At 40.9% G+C, this 22,597-nt stretch overlaps 2 protein-coding genes across 2 annotated transcripts; both read left to right on the top strand.

Annotated features, from left to right (window-relative positions):
- Positions 1-4,869: 4,869 nt before the first annotated feature.
- On the top strand, positions 4,870-15,158 carry znf576.1 (zinc finger protein 576, tandem duplicate 1). Its single transcript, XM_071901614.2, has 11 exons — positions 4,870-5,404; positions 5,925-6,443; positions 6,699-7,015; positions 8,687-10,522; positions 11,081-11,360; positions 11,591-11,797; positions 11,888-11,980; positions 12,092-12,278; positions 13,028-13,241; positions 13,424-13,528; positions 13,601-15,158. The coding sequence occupies exons 1-11, from the start codon at positions 4,870-4,872 to the stop codon at positions 14,732-14,734; spliced, it is 5,427 nt and encodes a 1,808-aa protein (XP_071757715.2). The 3' UTR covers positions 14,735-15,158.
- A 1,342-nt stretch (positions 15,159-16,500) lies between these two features.
- znf576.2 (zinc finger protein 576, tandem duplicate 2) lies at positions 16,501-21,440 on the top strand. Its single transcript, XM_071901643.2, has 5 exons — positions 16,501-16,616; positions 17,332-17,520; positions 17,619-17,734; positions 18,846-18,989; positions 19,513-21,440. Exons 2-5 carry the CDS (start codon positions 17,376-17,378, stop codon positions 20,362-20,364), a joined length of 1,257 nt encoding a protein of 418 aa, XP_071757744.1. The 5' UTR covers positions 16,501-16,616; positions 17,332-17,375; the 3' UTR covers positions 20,365-21,440.
- The last annotated feature ends 1,157 nt before the right edge of the window (positions 21,441-22,597 follow it).

Consider the following 22,597-nt stretch of genomic DNA (forward strand, 5'->3'; position numbering starts at 1 on the left):
TGCACTTAATTATTAATGTTTCCAGTAGTGATCAGGTTTTTTTCTACCTGGTACCAAAATGCAAAATTTCCAAGACAATAATGATTTGTTCCACAGTACTGATAAAATGACAATATGGGTGTTAATCATTTAGTTTATATACTCACTAACAAAATACATCATTTAAAATGCTAAATTATTTTCCAGTACTGAATGAATGACACTGCAGGGGAAACATACATGCATATAGATAATTGGTCTGTGGAGTTCAAATGCAGTAGACTAATTGGCACAAGATTTGCTTTACAGTGTTTGTAAAATTTCTGATTTAATGTTTTTTTGTTCCTTTTTTGTTCTTTTGTAGCAAAGCAGTGCAGCATGACATGCCAGGATTGTGGACTGGAGTTTTCACACTGGAAGGTTTTCAAGACCCACCTGTGCAGGCATGAGAAGGAAGAGACCAGACGATTGAGTAAAAAAAGAAAAGCTGAGACTGAACAGAACAGCAGTCCAGAAGACTTGATCTTTGAGAGTGTAAAATATGGAGAAAACAGTGATGTAGATGTGGATGGTGATGTAGATGATGTTGACATTTTGGGCAATTCATTGCAAATAAACCCCTCAGACTCAGTCCAAGGTTGTGGAGTTGCCATGGCCTCAGTGGAGGAGAAACCAAGCTTCAGCACCTCTCGGAAGGTTTATGTTTGCTCGAACTGTGGGAAGGTTTACTCTTATCCAGAGTCCTTCAGAAACCACCAAAAGATGCATGAAAACCAGGTTAGCAAAAACAGAAGCCATGAGAGTTGCAAAGGAGCTGCCCACACTACAAGATGGCATTTGAGGGATGAGTATTTAAGGCTCACATAAAGACAAAGTATTTGGTATTTTCTAATGCTGGTGCCTTCTTTGCCCTTAATAATGCCTCTCTGTCATTGATACTAAATGTACTGGGCATGTTTCTCATTTCTCAATTTCTTTCCCAGTTAAAGGTTACAGTTAAACTGTTAAAGATTCATGGTTGGGGCTAAAAACAAAAAAACAAAAGAGAGAGAGGGTTAACAATTACCGTATTTGTGCAACTGTGGCAAGAATTCCTCTTGGTGAATTTGAGAAATGTTCCACATAACCAACAATCAAATTTTGACGTCAAATACTGTTATGCTAAATTTCTTGAGACTGTCTTCGGTCTGATTATATTGATATCGATTTTTCAGGTGGTGATATACAAATAATCCTTGTAAGACACATATTGAAGATCTACAACAAAGTAAGCCTCAACAATTCTTGTGTGATGTTGTAAAAGAAATAGGTTATTGAATGTATAGCCTACTGTTAGTTTTTGTTATCCAACCATACTTAAACTAAGATGAAGGTAGGTATTCAAAAACATGGTCATGAACTCAAATACAAATGAGATTTTTGGAATAACAAACTTGTCAACTTGTAAAACTAACTAGGCTAAAATAAACTATGCCTGAAATGTTTGTAGTCTTTGTTTATGTGCAGGGTAAAAATGAATGAATTTTGGGCCACACATTTTTGGTTATTTTAACTACGCCATGAGATGCCACTATCCTGTAGAACGACTTGTTTGGCCCTCATACACCTTTTGTTCTTGGAGGAAGTGCCAGCGTTCACTGTTTGCACAACCCATGTTGAAAATACATGCCAGTCCTGTTTGGGATTATTTAAATAGCCTGAATTCAGATTGCTGTTGAGTCTGCGAGTGTGTTTAATTTGTGCAGCAAGAATCCAAGTTGGTCCCAATTTGAGGTTAGTTGAGGATGTATTGAAATATTTATGTTATTAATTTTTTTTAAAGAATTTATGATTTGTTGTTTATTACACAATACATCTTGAAAACGTACAAAATACCTGTTCTGAACTTCTGTCATTATACCTTTAAAAAATAACTTTACTAAAACTAGAACTCAAACTTGATAACTAAAAACTAACTAAACTAAAACAAAAAAAGACAAAATGAACAAAAAACTAAAACTACCAAACACTGAAAACTAAAACTAAACTGAAATTGAAATGCAAATGTAAACTATAGAAAAATTAAAACTAATGAGAAATCCCAAACTATAATAACCCTGCCTACCCCTTCACAATCTTGTCTAGAATAAAGCTTTATCTTTAATTCTATGTGACTCATTAGACAGACTTATTTTTTTCTCTCTGTAATAAGCTGCAACAATAAAAGTTTGCATACAGCTCTATGTTTACTTTTGTTCATACTGGTCAGTAGGCTGGTTTAATTGACTGAAATCAGTAGTGAACTGGTAAGCTGTGCAGTGCAGTGGTGAATGCAGTATAGGGTGCTCACATAGTAAATCTATGGTCAGTTCACAGGAAGTTTTTCTGTAATGATGGGGTGTCACAGTGGGGGAATCTCTCTCAAGCAGCTGAACTGTGGAGGATCCTACAATATGTTGCAACAGCACCACCAACTGGCCGCTACGCTTTCTGTTTCTCAGGTCTCAGGACAGACCAGGGACTTGTTCAACCATTCACTTTCAGTTCAGTCTATTCAGGGAGTTGATTTTTCTCAAAATTTTAATATGACAAATTAAAAGTATTTATCAATGGGAATGTTATTTTATCAATTACTGCTCCACTATCAGTAATTGAATTGCTGTTGTAATTGACATTCTTTTCTGAAAGGTGGTGAAACCCTGTGATTATCTGGTGTTGATCTGCTGTTGATGCATGCACATCAGCTGTGTGTTCCAGATACTCAGGCTTAGTGGATTAGTTTATTCTCTTTTTTTCAGCTTTGCATGAGGACATCACACCTGGATGGTAAAGAAGAGTCGGTGGATGATGGGATGAAGAAATCTCACATGCTGACTTAACCAACAGTTCAAATAGCACCTCTGAGTCTACATCTTGCAGATATAACCTAATGAATAACACATTCCTGTTCCTTTTTCAGTAAAATTGATGTCATGTCTAAACGCATCAAAGTTGTAGGTAAGAGTAAAATCAGTATTTGAAAAATGTAAAAACTCTAAAAGGGTAGTAATCTGTGTCATAAAAACATAATTAATATCCCTTTTCCATGGAATAATTGGCGGAAAGAAAGGATTTTCTTGTGACTGATATAACGCGGTATACTGAGGCAAGCAAAACAGGGTGTCATCTTCATGCCCATTGTTGTGCCAGAAATCTAAAAATAAGGAACATAATTGAAAAAAAAAAAATTGACAAGTAAAGTGAATTTAAGTGTAGTTCTACTGACAACATCTTGGTCAGGTGCATGGGAGCTCTTTGAGGAAGTATCTTTAATACAAGACATACATTGGGCACAAAATCTTTAATATCATGGTATTTGATAATGAAAAATTATAATTCCGGTGGTACAATACATAAAATGGGATGATTTCACTATAAAGTAGTGATTTGTTATCTGTTGTGTCTGTTTTGATTGCACTGTATGAGCAGTTATCCCCTGTCCATTTTGTGACACATAAAGAATAACTAATATGTAGTTGGCCAAGAGAGTAGACTTTCCATAATATGTTTTTTATCCTGTTTTCATAAATCATATGCATATACTGTGTCTCTTAGAAAGAAAAACTTTTGTAAGGTTTGAATCTCACACTCGAACATCTGTACATTTCTGTAGCCTATATTTGTGCATACATTCTCTAGAATATTATGTAGGCTGCATTTGGTGCACATTTGTACAGGGCCTTGCTTGCACATTTATTTTTTATATGGTCACATTCTGTTTATATGTTACCCCCATCTGTGTGTTAATGTTAACATTTAATAGTAGTAGTAGTAGTAGTAGTAGTAGCCTACATTTGAACAGTTGCTTTTGCACACCCTGCACATATGCTCTTGAATTAAGTCTTGAGTTATGTCTGTGTGAATCGGGTAACTGCATACATCCTTGTATCTGAAAATGTCTTTGTTGCAAGCATGCTGTTTATCCTCTTTAATTTATTGTATTATATTTATTTAGCGCTATTATACTGCTCTATCATCCTACTCCCTGTTTTTGATTAGATTCTGTTGCTGCAAGAATGCAACTTCCCCACGGGGATCATTAAAGTTTAATGTTATCTCATCTCATGAATGAAAAATGTTGACCGACCCAGAAAAACTACAACTTCCGTGACTGCCGCACTCCTCGTTAGACAGTGACGTCATGATGTCTGCTGCTGGACTATGTTGGCTTTGTGCGAAACGACGCGGAGATGTTTGGGCGGCCGAGTCATCCTAGGTAACCTTACATCTACATCTCACTGTATTCATACGACTATGGGTGTGTGTGTAAACCGATGGACACAGTAAATGAGTGAATATATGCTATTTCTGCTCTGTAGCAGGTCGGAATTGCAAGCATTTGCAGACTGATTATTCCTCAAAATTAGTTATGTAGGCTAACCAGGCTAACATTATATGTGATGGTTATTGTGGACAGATTGTTTTGAAAATTGTCAGCATGTTAAATTCTGTCCCAGTCCGACATTCAGACAAATTGGCCAGTGTTGAATCTAGGTTTTGCTACTGCGGCCAATGGCTGTCCTCCCTACCCATCGGTCTATTGTAATACAAATGTTTTGAGCCCATTCACTCTCTGGTCTCCCAGCTGTCGTTATGTGTGGATCACAAAGATCCTATTTACTCCTTTTAAGAAAACAACGTCGTTCCTAGAAAATGGGTAGAATACTTTATGGAATGATATAGGCTAAAGGAAATGGTTGATGGTAGGCTAATTTATGTTTTTTTTTTAAATTGTTGATTTACCTATGTAATTTACAAATATTTCTGTGTTTTGTCTTTGTGTGTGTGTGATACATGTTGTATTTTACAGGTTCCTGATCTTATATAGACCTGTATTCAAGTCCATTTGAGGAACCCGAGAAGTAGGGAACCATGCAGAGTCTGACCCAGACGATGAAGAGTGGGCCAAAACCAGCAGAGATTGAGGCTGGGAGAAAACCAGTGACTACAGAAATCTCGGCGCAACCGTCAGAGATCAAGACCGGGGCGCAACCAACAGAGAGTGAAACAGAAGCACAAGTAGTGGAGAATAACTCAGCTGTTTTTCTTGAGAATGAAACGGTAATCACAGCAGATGAGAATGAGACTGTGGTGCAACCGCTGGGAGGTGAGACGGCACAAACACCAGGAAGTGTGTCGGTCACACAAGCAGCGGGGAATGATCCTGCTGTTCAGCCAATGAGTGACCCCTCACATAATACTGGAGGGATGCCAATGGACACAACCTCAAAGCCTAGTGCCCCTACAGCAGTGGTACCTGATACACCGCAGAATCCGGATTGTGGTGTACAAGAGGTGAGGAAAGTGGATAAAGTACCTGATGGCAGAAAATACATCCCTTCCAAGAAGGACAGGCTGGACCCTCTGAAGATGGACATGTCCAAGCCAATGGTTATGCCTCTCACATGTGAGTATTTTAGCTTCTTTGCTGGTAGTTCTACATTTGCTCTTATTCTTTATTGAACCATGCGGGCTAGGGTTGAGCGATGTATCTTTTGCAGCAGTAGCCTAGGGGAAGTTATGGGAGAGGAGGGGTCACCCACAACCCCTTATTAAAGAGCCTTGTACTGTTGACCACTGACCCACTCTACCGCAGCAGCGCACTTTAGCAGTAGTAATGGGTAAAGAGCAATATTAGCACATCAGTCACCAATTCCTTGCCCATACAAACTTTTCATACCAGTATGTGTATTAGGAAGGGGGACTTTCTGAGTCTCAAGCTGGCTTTAACCCCCAGGCTACTGCTGCCCCAGTTGGATGAAACTATAATTACTTTATGCAAGCCCACAACCACATCCTTTTCTTCTTATGCTTCTAGCTTTATACTTTCTATGTATACTTCCTCCTTCTTTATACTCTTCTGTAGTGTCTCTTTTAATTATTAACATGTTATATGCACACTTTCTTGCTGCCCTATTGTCCTCTAGCATCTCAGCTGTCCCTGCAGTGCATCGAGTGCCACATAATCTTCAGCGATCACAAGAGCAAGGAGCGTCATCTGAAGTTGAGCCACCCAGCAGAATATGAGCAATGTATACTGAGGAATGCCCTTTTTGCCTGCTATGTTTGTGACCGCCACTTCACAAACTCCACCGAGCTCATGGCCCACCAGAAAGCCCATATAGAGAAGAAACCCTTCAAGTGTCCAATCTGTGGTCAGGCCTTCAACAAGTCGTCAGAGCTCACGCTTCATAAAAAAATTCATTTTGGCCGGGATGGTTATGCCTGTTCGGACTGTGGCAAACCGTGCAAAACACTAACCTTGCTTAAGTACCACCGCCGCACACACACTGGAGAGAGGCCGTATGTGTGCAAGGAGTGTGGAAAGAGGTTCAGCATGTCTAAGACTCTACAGAAACATATAGCGTCACACTTACCAGAGGGAACTGAAGGAGATGGGGGAGACACTTCTGCCACTGCTAAAGCACCGCTGAAGAAAAACAATGGTAAGACAAATTGGTCAGACGTATTTGTATAGTAATAATGTCACAGAAGTGTGTTTTTATATGGTACATGTTAAAATGGTGAGGTAGTTTTAGTTATTTCTTTGTTAAGGTTTTCCTTAATACAATGATATAATTTCACAAACCAAACTATGATATCTTCCATGTCACAGGAAATATGTTGATAATACTGTGTGGCACTTTTTATGTTACAGTGCAATGTGTTAAAACTTTCCTCCTTTTTTTTTCTTTTGCTAGATGCTTCTACAATAAAATATCCCTGTTCTGTATGCAAGGCCACCTTCAAGACTACCAAGACACGGCTACATCACATGAAAAACAAGCACAATATGTTGCCTGCAGCAACCAGTAATGCCCTCCCAGCTGCGCAGCTAGTGAAACAAGGTACACCCATTATAACCCCAATATCTATCTGCCAACCAACACTACTGCAAGTGGAGCCAATTGGACCTCTTCAACAAGTTGACGCCAACATTGACACAGAGCAGATTCGCAGACTTATTGAGTCTTTGGGAAATGTGCAGAAAGTGAATCAGGTTGTCATATTGGGGCAGGTGCCACCTCATGCCCCACCACTGGAACTGCAACAGATATCAGAACTGGGAGAAGCAGTTCATCTGAATTTTACCCCGCAGCAGCTGGGTCTTATAGAGCTAAAACAGACTGAGTCTAAGACAGTGGAACTGGAACATTCAAATATCCCTTGTGATTCAATGGAGCACACAATTATATTGGAACCTATTACACCAGATGGACAGTTGGAAAACCCTTCTTTTTCAGAACTAGGTTCCCATATAGCAACACCTGAAACTATAGGGATAACACTTGTTGAACCTGAGCAAACAGTAAGACATGAGGGAGAGATGATACATCAGATTCTTCAACAGCCTGAGACTGGTACAGTTCAATCTGATCCAATGGATCAAATGGTTTGTCAGAGTGAGGAAGTTGACCTCAAACAAAACCTTGAGCAAACAATCATATTAGAACTGACCTCTGCCTTGATGCCAACTGTGGAGTTAGAACAATCCCAATCTGTACCGCAAAGTGAAATGCCATCCTCTGTACTAGTGCCAACCACTGAATTGGAGAAGACTTCTGATGAGACTGTTATAGGTCAGCAGGAGACCAGCCTATCTGTTCCACCACTTATGCCTACAGTTGAGTTGGAACTGACACCTTTACAGACAGACCAACAGGACCTTCCTGCTTGCCCTTTTGTCCCAACAGATGCATTTACACAAAACCACAATCCAGGTGAATCCCAAACTAATCCCAAAGGAGAAGCTGATTCACAGATACAAACAGTGAGGCTGGATGAGGTCAATTCTGTGATAGATGGAGCCACAGTAGAAGAGACGCATGAGAAGCCTGAACAAGAACCATCTGAGAAATTGCTGGTAGATAGCAGAGAGAGTCAGGAGCAGTTGGAGGTGTCCAGAGAGGAGGACACGTCTACTAAAGAAGAGGTCTTGTCACAGTTGGAGACCAAGCAGGTGCAACAGATCTCACACCCACCCATAAATGTAATGTCAGCTCAAGAACTGGTGAAAGTACGGAAAAGAAAGCCAACCCGGGCATTTATTTTTCAAGAAAATATGCAAGAACTGGCATGGACCACACAAAAGGATGATTTACAAATTGATGAAAAACCTGCCAAACGCCAAAGAACAAAAAAGTCTCGCCTTGTTGTTAAATTTGGTCCACAAAACAAAGACAAGAAAACCAAAAAACAGAAGAAGCCGTCACAGCCACTTCAGTCGACCCAGGAAGAACCGCTAAAGGGTAAAGCATCAACCACAACTCTGTCAGAGAAAAAATTGCCATCACAAAAGAAGGGAAGAAAAGCAAAAAAAGACAAGAAAGAAGAGCATTCAGTATCCACAGCAGAAATAAAATCAACTTCCTCTACCCATGATCCACAAGTGCAACATATTAAAGAGGATACAAGAAAAAATAAAATGAAAAAGCAAAAAGACGTGGTCAGTGAGGGTGTGGAGGATATAAGTGAGCAAGAGGTTGTAGCCTCACCAGTATTTAAGAGGAAAAAACAACAGAAAATCATGCAAAAAAGTCAGCCCAAGAGAACAAAGGCTGGAAAGTTGACAAGTAAGGAGAGAAAGAAAAAACTGACAAAGGAGCAAAAAATGAATACAGAAACAAGCACAGCATCTGCAAACATGCCTGGCCCACAAATAACACAAGACTCTCTACTTCTACTGAAGGGTCATAAACAGCCCCAGTTAAAAGTTTATAAACTAGATCCTTCAAAGGCATCGGGCCAGAAACAGGAGCCTCCACCTCACGAGTTACAGACAACCTCTCAACGGAGAAAAGACATCACACGCAATCAGCGAAAGGATACAACAACTGAGTCTGCAAATAAACTCACAGCTGGAGGTAAGAAAAAAGGAGGGAGACCCAAAAAGAACCAGAAAGCTCTTTCATTGTTGTCCTCTCTACAACTATCCCCTCCACCATCTGACACTCTGCCCACCAAGCCAAAGACCACCCGAAAACGTAAAGCCTCCTCAAAGGTGGAGGCGGAGGGAGTGATAACCTCGTCTCATTCCAGGCGTGCTTTAGAGTGTAAGGACTGCGGAGAGAGATTTAGTGAAGTCTCCTCCCTTCAGGAACACAAGGCGACAGTACACATCGTGGAGAGTCCCGGTCTCACTTACACCAATGGAAACATCTTTGAAGGGGTCTCCAGGCTGGATCTATGCCAGCCTCCAAAACTGCATAATGAGGTCATTGGGGTGATGAATGCTGCTACAGACTGGGACACTGAGGCTGAGATGGGAGAGATGGCATTAGAAGACAGAGAGCGGAGTGTCTCTTTCCCAGCTTTGAATCCCTCTCCCTCTTTACCTGTTACTGCTCCAGATGCCGAAGCAAGTGGATATGAAGATAAGAGTGGAAATACAGCTGTACCAGACATTGCATCGTTGATGGGTATTACAAAAGAGATTCCAGAGAGTCAATGTCTTACCCCTCCAGAAGTTCTGTCACCGTGTCTCTCAAAGGCTGATCAAATGAAAAATGAGTCAAAAAGGGAGGCCCCTCCATGTTTATCATCTAATACCCCTTTAAATAGCTCTAGCCAGACAAAGGGTTCTGAGGCAGGAGGGGCTTTGGTATTAGATGAGGGCAAGCCAACATGTCAGACCAGCAGACAAGATATCCCCAAGAATCCCTTGCTTCCCAGCTCAGAATCGGAAGTCCAGGGTGCCACAGATGAAGACATTAAGGAGGGTTTACTTCTTGATGTAGATTTAGTCACTGTTGGGGAGCAGAATGAGCGAAATGATCCAAACTTGGCTCAAGAGTGTGGCTCCCAAATTGAACCTTTTGGACCCCGTAATCCTGAAAGTGGCAGCACTGACACACTCGTACCTCCTGGTCAGATGGATAATGAAACGACAACTGAAACAAGCCTAACGTCGCAGACTGTTTCATGCTCCACACATCAGCCAGAGATCAAAGAAGAGGAGGAGGAAATTTTAGTGCAGAGAAAAGAAGAGGGAGCGAGAGGAGCAGTAAGGGGTAGGAGACGAGGGACAGGACGTCTAAGAAGGGGCGTGATGTCAAGGAGAAATTCAGTTGGTGATAATGTCAGACGAACAGAACCAGAGAAAGAACCGGATGAATGTCAGGTAGTCTACGAAAAACATCCACACACATCTGATTCTGAAATCAATGAAAGTGAGACCAGCACACCTCAGCATACTCAGTCAACATCCCAGAGTTCACAGCCAGAGATGAGCCCCACATTTGAGCCCAATAAAGGCACCGCTTCTACCACATCTGTGCCTTCTGTGCCCTCTTCATTAGAGGAATCTCCTGGAGAGCAGGTTGTCTTTGAGCTGGAGTCCGTTACCACCAGTGTTGTGGAGGTAATGATGTCAGAGGAAAGGCTGGGACTGGAGGGAGGAGAGGAACACGACAGAGAGGCTGGCCAATCTCCAGGCATTATACTTGAGAGGTTCCTCACTTCTAGACAGAGAGAGACTGCTGACAAGGAGCAATCGCTGATGGCAATAAGCAACAATCAAAGACAGGTGAGGATTTTAAGTCAGCTAATCAATGAAACAACGAATGGTGTATATTAATACTACGCTTAAGTTTAACTTTATTGATCCATTTAGGAAATTCATCTTGTCCATGGGGCACAAACAAACACACATTAACAAGAAGCAAATGACAGCAGGTCTAAGAATACATTTTACAGGTCTAAAGTAGTTAGAGTCTAAAATAAATAAATGGGTTGGTAGCAATAAAAATATTTGCACAGCTTATGAGATTGTAAAACAAAAATCAGTACTGACTGTTGAATACATTAATGGCAGCAGGAGCAAAGGACTGCTTGAACCTGGTTGTTTAAATTTAGCGCTGCAATATTCTGGCTCTCTGACTCATTTTAAATTTCTGGTGTAAGGGATGAGTGTAGCCATTCAGAATAGAGTGGACCTTATTTAAAATAGGGTCAGTGTAGAGCCGAGCTACTGGCACCTGTTCAATTCCTATGATCCTACTCGCTGTCTTTATTATGTGCTGCAGTTTGCTACGATCTGAACTGAACAATGTAATTATTTTAAATGCTACTGTTTTTGTTCCAGGGTTTGGACAGCATTGCTGAGAACGAAGTGGTGTTCAGGGAAGTCCCGAGAGGCCAGGAGATCAAGGTTGAAGAGAATATCTCAGATCCACCACTGGTTGCACACACCTGTCACAGTAGACAGAGAGTGGGCCTGCCGCCACAGAACCAGCATGATATAAGGACAGTTCTAGTGAAGGAGGAGAGCTGCCTCATTCTGAATGATGCTCAGGCCACACAGGGCAGTAGACACATCCGATGGAATGTGGAGCAAATCAACATTGAAAACACCTCTGGTCCACGTACGTATTGGGGTCAATTGTAGGTTACTTGTAGAATTTGTATAACTTATTTCTTTGTTCATGTTATGTCTTTCGAATAGTTAATCGTAGGCAGGTGATCATCAAATGTCTTGATAGATTTGGACTAGAATCTGTGCACTATGGTGACTAGCTAAGTGGGAAGAAAAGCCTTCTTAGGGCTTTGTTGTTTCAGAGACAGATGAACCATTTTTAGGGCTTTTTGTTTTCAGTGATAGAGAGCGATGAGACGACCAGCGCCTCTAGCATGGCCCCTGACTTAAACTCCAACCAGTGCATCTTCTACCCAGTGAAGGAGGAGGAGAGGGAGGTTCTACTGGGAGGCTCTCAGAGTGACGATGGTGTTTTAACTGTGGGCGTGTCCAGTGATGCCAGGATTGGCCAGCAGACAGAACATCGGCCAGCCAGTATTAATCTGCGTACGTTATTGTTTTATCCAGTTACCAGCATACCAGTCATTACAGGAAGACTTCTATTTCAATGTTGTCTGCTTTGATTGTTTACAACAGATGAAGGGAGCCATGCCACAGAAGACTACCAGGAAACCAGAGTGAGAGGGACACTATCAAGAGCAGGGGTTAATGACTTTGCAAATACAGAAGGTTTGTTTAATGTAATACAAACTTATAATGACCAATATGTATAACCGCTTTGTCGAGGTCCGTCAGCTGTTTATTATAAATGTTAAACACAGATGATAACTTTTCTTCCAGCTGTGGCAGACATTGAGGGGCAGGATAGACCACAGCTTCGGGACTTCCTTCTCCAGAGTTCTGATGAGGAGGACTCGGCTGTTTTTGAATTGCCTGATCCTCAGCTTGACTCGGAGGCAGAAGCCATGGCCTGTTACTACAAGAACCAAAACAGCAGCCCACCACAGCCAAATGAAACGTCACACAAGTACCGTACAGCCTCATTTATTCAGACTTCAGTCTTTCAAACTGAACAGCTATTGAAACATAAAGTATGAAATGGGCAATGTAGTGATGCAAAAATGGCATTTTATTAATTGTTCCCTTTTATACTCGGGATGCAGTGATAAATCGACCACTGATCATAATTGGTAGAATACTCATTCTAAACAGGTCATCTGTGATTGGCTGAGCACTGTTTCAACTGCCTGATCTCAAAAGAATGGAATGTTACCACTCACCCTATTACCACTACAGGTGGTAATAGGGTGAGTAAGCACCTATGTTTGCATAAAAACAATGATTTATTTACACATGGTTAGGCCAGCAATGTCATGCAGCCATAAGAACAATCTGTTAAACACAGTGTTATATTGAAATTTTACTGTTTATGCTTGCTGTGCACTTTTACATAATGTGCTGTTGCCAGTAGAAAGTCTGGGTAAAACCAAAACACATCAAATCAGCCGATCACACAGTTACAAAATTGGTAATCCCCAAGTTAAATGAAAGTTAAATGAAACATATATTACATATATTATTGTGAAGTTTGTGACCCATCAACTTTTATCAGATTATTAATATTTTCCTTTCAATATGTGCAGGAAAGCCCTTAAAATTTTGTACTACTGTACCTGCCAAAGTCATTGCCCACATGCCAGATCATTACTATTCCTTGCTCTGCTGTTATGTGGTTCTCGCTTGTTTGATCATATTTTATTTCTTATTCTCCCCTAGCTTGCCAACCCCAGAGAACCAGCTCCATTCCCATTCACTAAGAGAAGGAAGCGGGAGCAGAGAGCCCATTGATTACTTCTCCAAGTATTTTGGTTGGGATACCTGGGTAGAAATTGCCCAATGCACAAATAAACTGTCCAACATGCCCAACCCTGTCACAGCCAAAGAGATTGCACAGTTTGTTGGGATCCACATTGCAATGGGAACTTTGAAGGTTAGTGTTCCTGTGTGACCCATACCTTGATTGTCAACAGTTTGCTTGCACCATTGGTTAGACTGCAAGACTAGAAAAATGAAGCAAGTATTTTATTTGATGATGGAATAACTAACAAATACCAGCCTCTATTTCATTTCTTGTATGTTATAATTTATTTGGTCTCTTCTGTCACTTTTCAGTTTCCCAGCCTGAAGCTCTACTGGCAGGACTTTACTAAGGTACCCCTGATTGCTGAAGCCATGCCACTTTCCCAGTTCCTCCAGCTGTCTCGCAAGCTGAAGCTAGCTTCTCCTGCAAAGGATCCAATCAACAATGTTGGGGAAGAAAGAAATGATTGTGACATTCAAAATGTACAGCAAGCTACAACTAATACTAGTGCAACGAGCAGTTGTAATAGTAGAAACGGTCAAATTTCTCTGCTTAGTGATGGGCAGGGCCAAGGGGACAAGCCAAATGAGCTGAACTGTTCGAACACACAGACTGATCCCCTTTGGAGGGTTCAGCCATTACTGTGCCGTTTCCAAGCAGGATGCCTGTTGCTGAGACGAGAGGGTGATTATGGAGTTGATCAGTATCCTCTTCCTTTGACGACCGGGAAGATAAGCACTAACAAGCCTTCTCTCCACTGCACTACATTAATTGGATTTGGCGGTCTGGTCCTACATTTGGATCTTAAATTGGATCTCTCAGACAAAGAAGATGCCGTAGAAAAAATGGTCCCCAGAGGTAGTATGGTGTTTCTTTGCAAGCAGGAACTCTCTACCCCTGCAATGCTAGAACGTCTATTAGTTGCGGGGGTTCATGGTGCTGGCAGGGTGGGAGGAGCGATGGGACAAATAGGAGATGAGTTTATCAGCTCAGATGGGAGGCTGATGTTGCGCAGGTCACATCGTGGTTTCATACTTTCTACGGTTGGAAATGGCCAGAGAAACATGGCGTCTCTCACTGACAACTTCGAGAAAGCCCAGATGTCAGCTCGCCTCAACAGAGACTTACAAAATCTTTACCGTATCCCGCTCACTGCCTCAGCCCCAACTTGCTGGCCTCAAGCTGTGCTGTGGTACCTTACAGATCTGGCTTTGGTCAACTCATGGCTTCTGTACAGACAGGATCATGGGCCAGTGTCTGAACCTGTGACCCTCATGGCCTTCAGGCTGGAGGTGTCTAAGGCTTTGATCCTGTCCAGTGGCTCGGACACCCAGGACTCGGTTCCCCCTCAACCCCCCACACAGAAGGCTCATGCAGCAAGTGAAACCCCCAATCCCAACCTGTTAGAGGAAAGTCCTCTCCCGGATGCAGCCACACGGTACGACGGTTCTGGCCACTGGCCAGAGCAGCTTGGGGAGGGAGAAGGGGGCAGGTGTCGTTTTGGGGGCTGTGAGAGAACATCTCGAGTGCTATGCCTTAAGTGTTGTGTCTTTCTTTGTATCTCGCGCAACCACAACTGCTTCTTAAATTTCCATAATCAAGGGAGTTTGGGAAACGAGTAGTGTTCACTCCAGAGTTAACGGTTTACTTATTTATTTATTCGTAAACATCTTGCTTTCTGATTTAGAATGTAACTGTGATTTCAGATAAAACCACATGTAAAGCCAGCTATTCAAGACAACTGTATTATCCCCTCTGTCTCATAATTTTTCCATGATGCCTTTCAGTGGCAGCCTCATTCTTTTCCAGGATTATTGTGCCGCAGGTTAAAAACTAAATGCTTTGTGATGTGGCTTGTAATGGTCTTCCTAATGTTTTTTGTCAAGTGTGAAATGAATTTGCCTTCAGAAGGACATGTGAAAAGAATCATAGCCATACAATTTGTGCTGGAAAAGAGGTGGAAATTGATTTTGAAATTGTCATTTCCATGTTTTTTTTTGTTTTTTTTATTATTTATTTTAACCTGAATCAATTTACATTCCATATGACAAGCTTGTGTTTGGCTCATGGGATTTTAACATTCTTATTTATTTGACCTTCAGTTAGAAAAAATAAATGAAGTATTTTTAAAAAAAAAACTTTGTTATTGACTTCTTTGAGGACTCCTGACAAATGTTTGCATTCTGGTCTTTTTTTTTTTTTTTTTTTTTACTAATTTGTAGAAGATGCATAACTCAGAACTTTTCCTGAGCCAGTGGAGAGGTAGTCATGTGACCCTGGCCTCTAATTACATACACTGAATGTGCAAAACTAACTTACTCTTTTCATGAATGCAGATCAGTTAGAGAAGGATTTCTGAACTCAATAAACTAAATGAAATTCAATAGCAGTACCTAAATATTTTGCACATTATATAGCAAAAACACGACAGACATTATGCACTTAGGAAAAACATATTCAAACATATACATTAAGGTGAGTTGGGTCACATACTTGACATACCCGCGTGTTTTTCTGTGTGGGCAGATATTAAGTTAATGCTTTGATAAGGTTATTTGGGACTGTGTGTGTGTGTGTGTGTGTGTGTGTGTGTGTGTGTGTGAGAAAACAAAACCAAGTAAAAAGCAAGAAGTTCTTTTTCAGGTTGTGCTGGGTCACGTGACAGGGAATCAACCATAGAATCGGAATGAGTAGAACAGGGTTTCCATTCAAGTCTACATTCATAAAGATATACTAACATGTCAGTGTCGTAGGCTATTTGTCTCATTTTTTTTCAGCATTACAAATCTCCAGAATATCAACTGTTCAAAAAAAAGCATCGTTGATGTGATGTAGATTTATAGATATATAGATTAGCTATATGCACCAACCGTCAATAAATGCTGGTTTGAATGAACAACCTTTGATATCATAAAGGCACAAAATTCTAACATTAAGACAACAACACATGGTTCAATTATAGTCTATGTCAATTAATCAATGGACAAAATTTATCAAAGGGCAAGCTACATCTTGACTACAGCTACATCACCTTTTTTGTTAATATCCCTCCTGTTTGAAACTGTGACAGCTAGGCTACATATTTTTCTGCACGCGTGGCAAAGTCTTTTTTTTTTTTAATCCTAGAATTTATCATATTTTTTCATTTGCGGAAAGGGTTTCCACATTATTGTTTTTTAGTTTTGGATTGCTTTCTCATATTTCTTTCTAGTTATCACAGTGCGGGAGTTAGTGCTGCTCTGTCTCCACCTCTCTTCGGCAGTGGAGCGATTGATCTTTCGATCGATTGATTCTAACAGTGCCATGCGCTGTCCAAACATTAATCAGTGCTTATTTCCATGACAACCTAATCAAGAGTCAATGGCAGCCATCTTAGTTGTACCAATGGCGATTACCATGATGCACCAGGAAGTGTCCGTTCTATCCATTCTATTTCTCTAGGGTCAACTCTCAACAGTCAAACTGTCTGCCCCGCTCTGGCTGCTTTCAAAAAAGCGGTTCGAGGTATGTGTCTAGTGGCTTCTTTCTTTATTATGCAAATAGCTTACTCTATGTATCGACATCGACGTAGATGGTATTGATTTATGGCAGGCTTATGCAAACACTAAACAATGAGTTAAAACTTGGTGTGTAAAAAAGGTAGAAAAGTATTCGATCCCTTTTTGAACTGCGAATGGCAGCCAGTATGATACGCTAGCTAACTAGCAGCAGCTAGCTAGCTGCTAGCTAACGTTAGCCAGCTCGCTAGCCAAGTACTTTCTGATTAGGTAGTTGCACAGACGTGAAACAAAGGGGTTGCATTTACCTTTCTGCATATGATTTTTGCGCTACCATCTAAACACGTGATTTCATTTTAACCACTTAACGCTAGGCCGGATTCCCGTATGCTAACATTTAGCTAGTTAGCTAGCGGCCTTGCAAACGATAAGGTAATGAAACTTCACTGATTCATGTGTGGAGATTTGACAAAATACTACATCCCGTGGACTATTGCTTGTATAAATTAACTTCTCCAAGTTGCCCAAACCTAGTTAGTAGAGTTGGCTAGCTAACGTTATAGTCATTTGTTGGACGTAGTTGATTGGTAATCTAAGTACTTGCATTACGAGTAGGCTAAACAACAAAGTTAGCTAACTTGGATAACTTAGCCCAGCAGCTATCCAAACAGCTGTCCTATTTTGTATTTGAAATGTAATATTTATTTTTTTGTTGAACCCAGGACCATTGTTGTTGGTGCCTGTTCAGACCATCCAGTGTCCCAGGATGGACTCAGACATTTTGAATATAGAGGAGATAGTGATGGGACGGGGATTGCCAGATCCACCTCCAGAAGTTCCTTCTGAAAAGCCAGTGGAACCCTACACATCCATCACTATCAAGGCGCCTCCTGCAGCTTCTGTTCAACCATGTGAGTGGTGCTGTAATCATAGCTTCATTTTGGCAACAAGAACTGAAAGAATGAACTGTTCTTGGTACAATCTTTCAAATCTTCTCCTGTTTCCACAGACCAGCATGAGAATCTGCAGTGTTTTCAGTGCTTTATCACATTCTGCAGTGCCAAAGCCAAGGAAAGGCACATGAAAAAGAGCCACCGGGAAGAGTATAAGCAGCAGCTTCAGCAGGTAAACTTCACAATATCTGCTGTCTTACATAACACTGGCAACACTAGAAAGGGTGATGTGTTTTTTTTGTCATTTACAAATTCTGTGTGTCCAATGACAGCCTGTGTTACTTAAGATTTGGAGGAACTGGGAGAGAAAGTAAGCTCAACTGATTAGCCAGCCAATCTGCCTCTTGATGGAAGTTGTTAAAACACTCCCTCAGGTTGACAATGCAGATGTGCATTTATGATGTTTGAATATCCGTTGTTTTGGAAAGAGGATTAGTGCCTCAGTAATGGTATTGTATCTGAGTAAAACATAATACTTGTGTCCATTGCTAATTGGCAGCTGACAAAGCATGAAAATGGGGCAGGGACGTTTCTTTTCGGTGCTCATGTAATATATGTTTAAATTGTAATTGGTGTTCATGACAAGTTTTCCTGTAATTTTCCTGCCAGTGTTTTCAACCCCATGTGGTGAAATCCAGAAAGGGGGATAAGGGAAAAGACAGGCCAATCTTTGACAAGACCTTTCTTGATATTGCAGTATCCATTCTTTCTCGCACTTGAGGTGAATTTCTTCTGCCCCTGAAGGTGCACAAAGTAGTTACAGAAGCAAGCTTTTTATGCTTTAAGTAGGCATCATTTTCTAGTAAATGCAGCACACCTAGGCCAAAGGTACCATCTGCAGAATTTTGTCATTATTATATTGCTGTCAAGTCAGTGGTATTCCAATGGAAGCAAAATTGTAGCCGCAATAGTCATAGTCAGTAGCGCAAGTAATATGCTATGTGCTTTCATGTGGTACAGTTTGAGTTTTAGGTCAATTATTCTGTAAAGTCATATGTTTATTTGATAGCCTAGGCCTATAGCTTAATTATCTATGTTTATTTTTTTATGCTACTTGAATACATGTGACAGAATGCAGACTGTATATGTCTTGTACCATGTTACTGTGTTAGATCAATATCAATATAACCCTATGCCAATGTCACCGAGACAAATTCCTGTACATTGCTTGTACTTGGCGAATAAAGTGAATCTGATAAACTATTGTTCAGCATTTCAAAATTTAGCCTTTGTCTCGTATTGTTTTAAATTTGTCTCATCAGGTCTTTATTTTTCCTTCACAGGGAAATACATTGTTCACCTGCTATGTGTGTGATCGCTCTTTTCCATCATCTGAGGAACTGACACAGCACCAGCCGACACACAGCAAGGAAGACAAGCCCTTCAAATGTGTTCACTGCAAGGAGAGCTTCAGAATCTTCTCTGAAGTGAGTGTTAAAGTATGTGATGTGAGTGTTGCCAGTGGAATCCAACTGGTGATCAGGGGCAATTTGCAATCAAGTCTCTGCACTGCACTCATGTTAACCTTCTGAGTGTTGAGCAGTGTTATAAATCTCTGATTAAAAAGTATCAAGTTACTGTTTACAAATACCATTACTAACACGTGCCAGTTTGGAGCAAATTGTGGAATGTTAAGTTTCACTTTTGTTTTCACAACGGGAGGCTCTGTCAGATTGAGTGCAGTGCTGCTGATTACTGGTCTATGCATCACCAAATGACAAACATGATGTGATGTACACATTAGGTGCAGCATTAGAGATAGATTTAGATCAGTTTCTATACATTGACCAACTTTTTATTTTGTGGTGGCCGTGCTGATATTGTGGTGGTCCGTCTATGTATGGGGAAACACTGAATAGTGTAACTATGCTACAGTTGCTTCAGATATTGTGCACATTCTAGTCTTTCATCTAATTATTCTGTTGCATTTTCTACCTCTGTCCCTCTCAGCTCACAACCCATAGAAGACAGGTGTGTCCAGAGAGACAGTTTGCATGTAAAGATTGCAACGAAACCTTCCGGAGCGCTGCGCTGCTGCGTACTCACCGCCTGGCCCAGCACCCTCGCCCAGAAGGGGAGGCTGGAGAGCAGCCAGAAGACCCCACCAAGACCCATCGCTGTAGGAAGTGTGGTCAGGGCTTTGAAACCGAATCGGAGCTGGTGGTGCACCAGGAGAAGTACTCGACGGGTGAGCAGTGCAACGGCAGCGCCTCATCTGTCAAGAAACGTGGACGGCCCCCCAAAACCGAAGACCCAGCAGGTGCTGAGAAGAAGGGAAAGCGGAAAAAGAAGGAGGATGGTGAGGGTGAGGAAGCAGAGGAGGCAGTGAAGGGCAGCAGCACATCGGTCGAGTCGGGAGCAGCTCCAGTGGAGGAAAAGGGAAAAGCAAGTGCCGCAAAGCGTGGCCGTCCTCCTAAGGTGGCAGCAAAATCAACAATGGCAGACAAGAAGAGTCCTGCAGATGATAGTCAAGCTCAAACAAAGGAGAAGAAGCCTAAAGCGGCTCCTGTCCCGCCCCGCCAACTCCCCTGTCCCGAATGTGACCTCACCTTCCCCGGCTTGGGTCAGCTCCGCGCCCACAAGAAGGAGAAGCACGCCCCTCGGAAAGCCCATCCCTGTGAGGAATGTGAAGAGAGCTTCACCCGTCCTGAGCAGCTAGAGGCCCACAAGGCGCGGGCTCACACCGCAGGCCGCTTTGCCTGCCCAACCTGCGGCAAGAGCTTTGGTCGAGAGCGCACCATGAAAGCTCACCAGAAAAGCCACTCGGAGGAGCAGCTTGAAAACCCGAATATGAACAGATAATTGAGGGATGAAAGTCTTTGGTAAAGGCATGGGGGACTAGCAGAAAGTGTATGGTTTTGAAGATTTTAGCCAGGATTTTTTTTATTTTAAATTGGAGATCTGATGCTTGAGATCAGACTGTTTTTAGAAGAGTTTGGAATGTTTTGAGAAGGAATTTTAGCGAGACATTTTAGCAAGATTTTGATTTTAAATTGAGGTTTTTAACTTCACAGCATTGCAATTTTGGTCATTGGCTGTTAAAATTGTGGAGAAGTGGACACATCACTTAAATTGACTAACCAAAAGTTGTTAAACCCATCTATTACATCTTTTGTCATGATGCCTATTATGTTTGTAAAAAAAAAAATGTTTTAACTTCTTTTAAATGATCTGTTTGAGTTTTTTTTTTTTTTTTTTTTTTTTTTTTTTTTTAAGAAGTTGAAGTGTGAAACTTGTGTGGTATGACTTCTATACTTACTGTCTTGAGTTGTTAAACTCATTTTGTGGTAAACTGTTTTTATTTTTTTGTTTTTTTCCTCAAAATGGCTTGTTTTTTCCAAAATGGATTGGGTAAGTAAATATTTTGAAGCAAATTAGATGTCTAATAGTGATACTATGTTCGAATGTTTAGATGCAGTTTGTCAAAAGAAATGTATTGTGTACAGCTTCTGATTCATATTGTGTATTTTTTACACTTGATGTTTTGATTGAGTTAATTTCTAAATTAAGTTGCAGAAGGCACAGAATTTTAAAGTAACATGATCTAAGTTTGTTGAAGAGTTTGTTTTGGCTCAGTGCTTCAGATTCACTGCAAACACAGTTTGGTGTGTGGACAGAAATGATCCACCGCAATCCAGATTTCTTATATTAAACCTTAGTACTTTATTTTTTAATCTATTAGAATAATATGTAATGTCTTAAATATTTCTTGAATGCAAAACATGGATCTTTATTGCCATAGAGCCCTGCAAGGAACTGTAAATCAAGTGTTCTTATTCATTGATTGGATTGTTTCTCTCCCCACTGCAACATGTCTGGACACTGCAACTATGTAATAATAAAAAATGCTATCCCAAGGGAGGCTGCTGAAGAAATAATTTGCCTTTGTGTCATTGTTCTCACCTCTAATTCAAGAGTAATTCTTGTTTAGAGGTACTGTATATCTGTAAATTCTAGTGCATTTTACATGACATTCCCATGATTTATACTGTCAGGATTAGACACACACTGTGTGCCCATTGTGCTAGATTTAGGCTATTCTCACCTCATCTGCTAAACTTTCAATTTTGAGATCAGTCTTTCCTACCTAGCAACAACACAAACAAATGAAATGCTGGAGGAGAATTGTGTTGTATTGATTTGGCAAGGCAAGAGGAACCTCATTGAAGCTTGGTACATACTGTTAGATGTTAGGTAGCCACTAGTTAATGTGTTCCAGCACCCTCTTAAAAGACATGCTGATGTTGGGTAAGCCTATGTTAGAATTGTGCCTATCCTGGGAAGCTCGATTTGACTTATTTGCTGTGAATTATACTTCGTCACAGGGCAAGAATATTGACCATGTAACTCAAAAACATTTTGACTAAGCTTCCAAGTGGGCTGTTCTCCCTCACTGATCTTCATACTTTATGCTATAAACTCCATTCCATTCCTGCTTAAGCATTGCATATTTTTTGAGACAATGGTGCTATTATTTGTCTCCTCATAGTCTTAATATGTAAATAAGATACTTTTATATTTAATTATTTTCACACACACACACACACACACACACACACGAATGGTGGGATGCTCAGATGAGCTTGAGTGGAGGAGGCAGATGATGTCACAGTTCACTGTAGCAGGAGCTGTGAAATAATGGTCAATGGGCTGAGAACTCCATTGTGTTTGTCAAGTCAGTTGATTGTTGTACTGATACTCTTAACATTCCACTAAAAATCTGTCTTTGTGTGACCTACTCATACGTACATTTTGATTAAAGTAGAAATTTCATTAAGCTTAGGCATTGTGTTGTGTGATTAAAAACTGCACATTTTTGAGTGGCCTTTTATTGTGACCAGTCCAAGGCACACCTGTGCAATAATCATGCTGTTTAATAAGCATCTTGATATGCCACACCTGTCAGGTGGATGGATTATCTTGGCAAAGGAGAAGTGCTCACTAACACAGATTTAAACAAATTTGTGAACAAAATTTGAGAGAAATAAGCCTTTTGTGTGCATAGAAAAAGTCTTAGATCTTTTATTTCAACTCA

The sequence above is a fragment of the Centroberyx gerrardi genome, chromosome 12 (genome assembly GCF_048128805.1).
Source record: "Centroberyx gerrardi isolate f3 chromosome 12, fCenGer3.hap1.cur.20231027, whole genome shotgun sequence".
NCBI classification, from domain to species: domain Eukaryota; kingdom Metazoa; phylum Chordata; class Actinopteri; order Beryciformes; family Berycidae; genus Centroberyx; species Centroberyx gerrardi.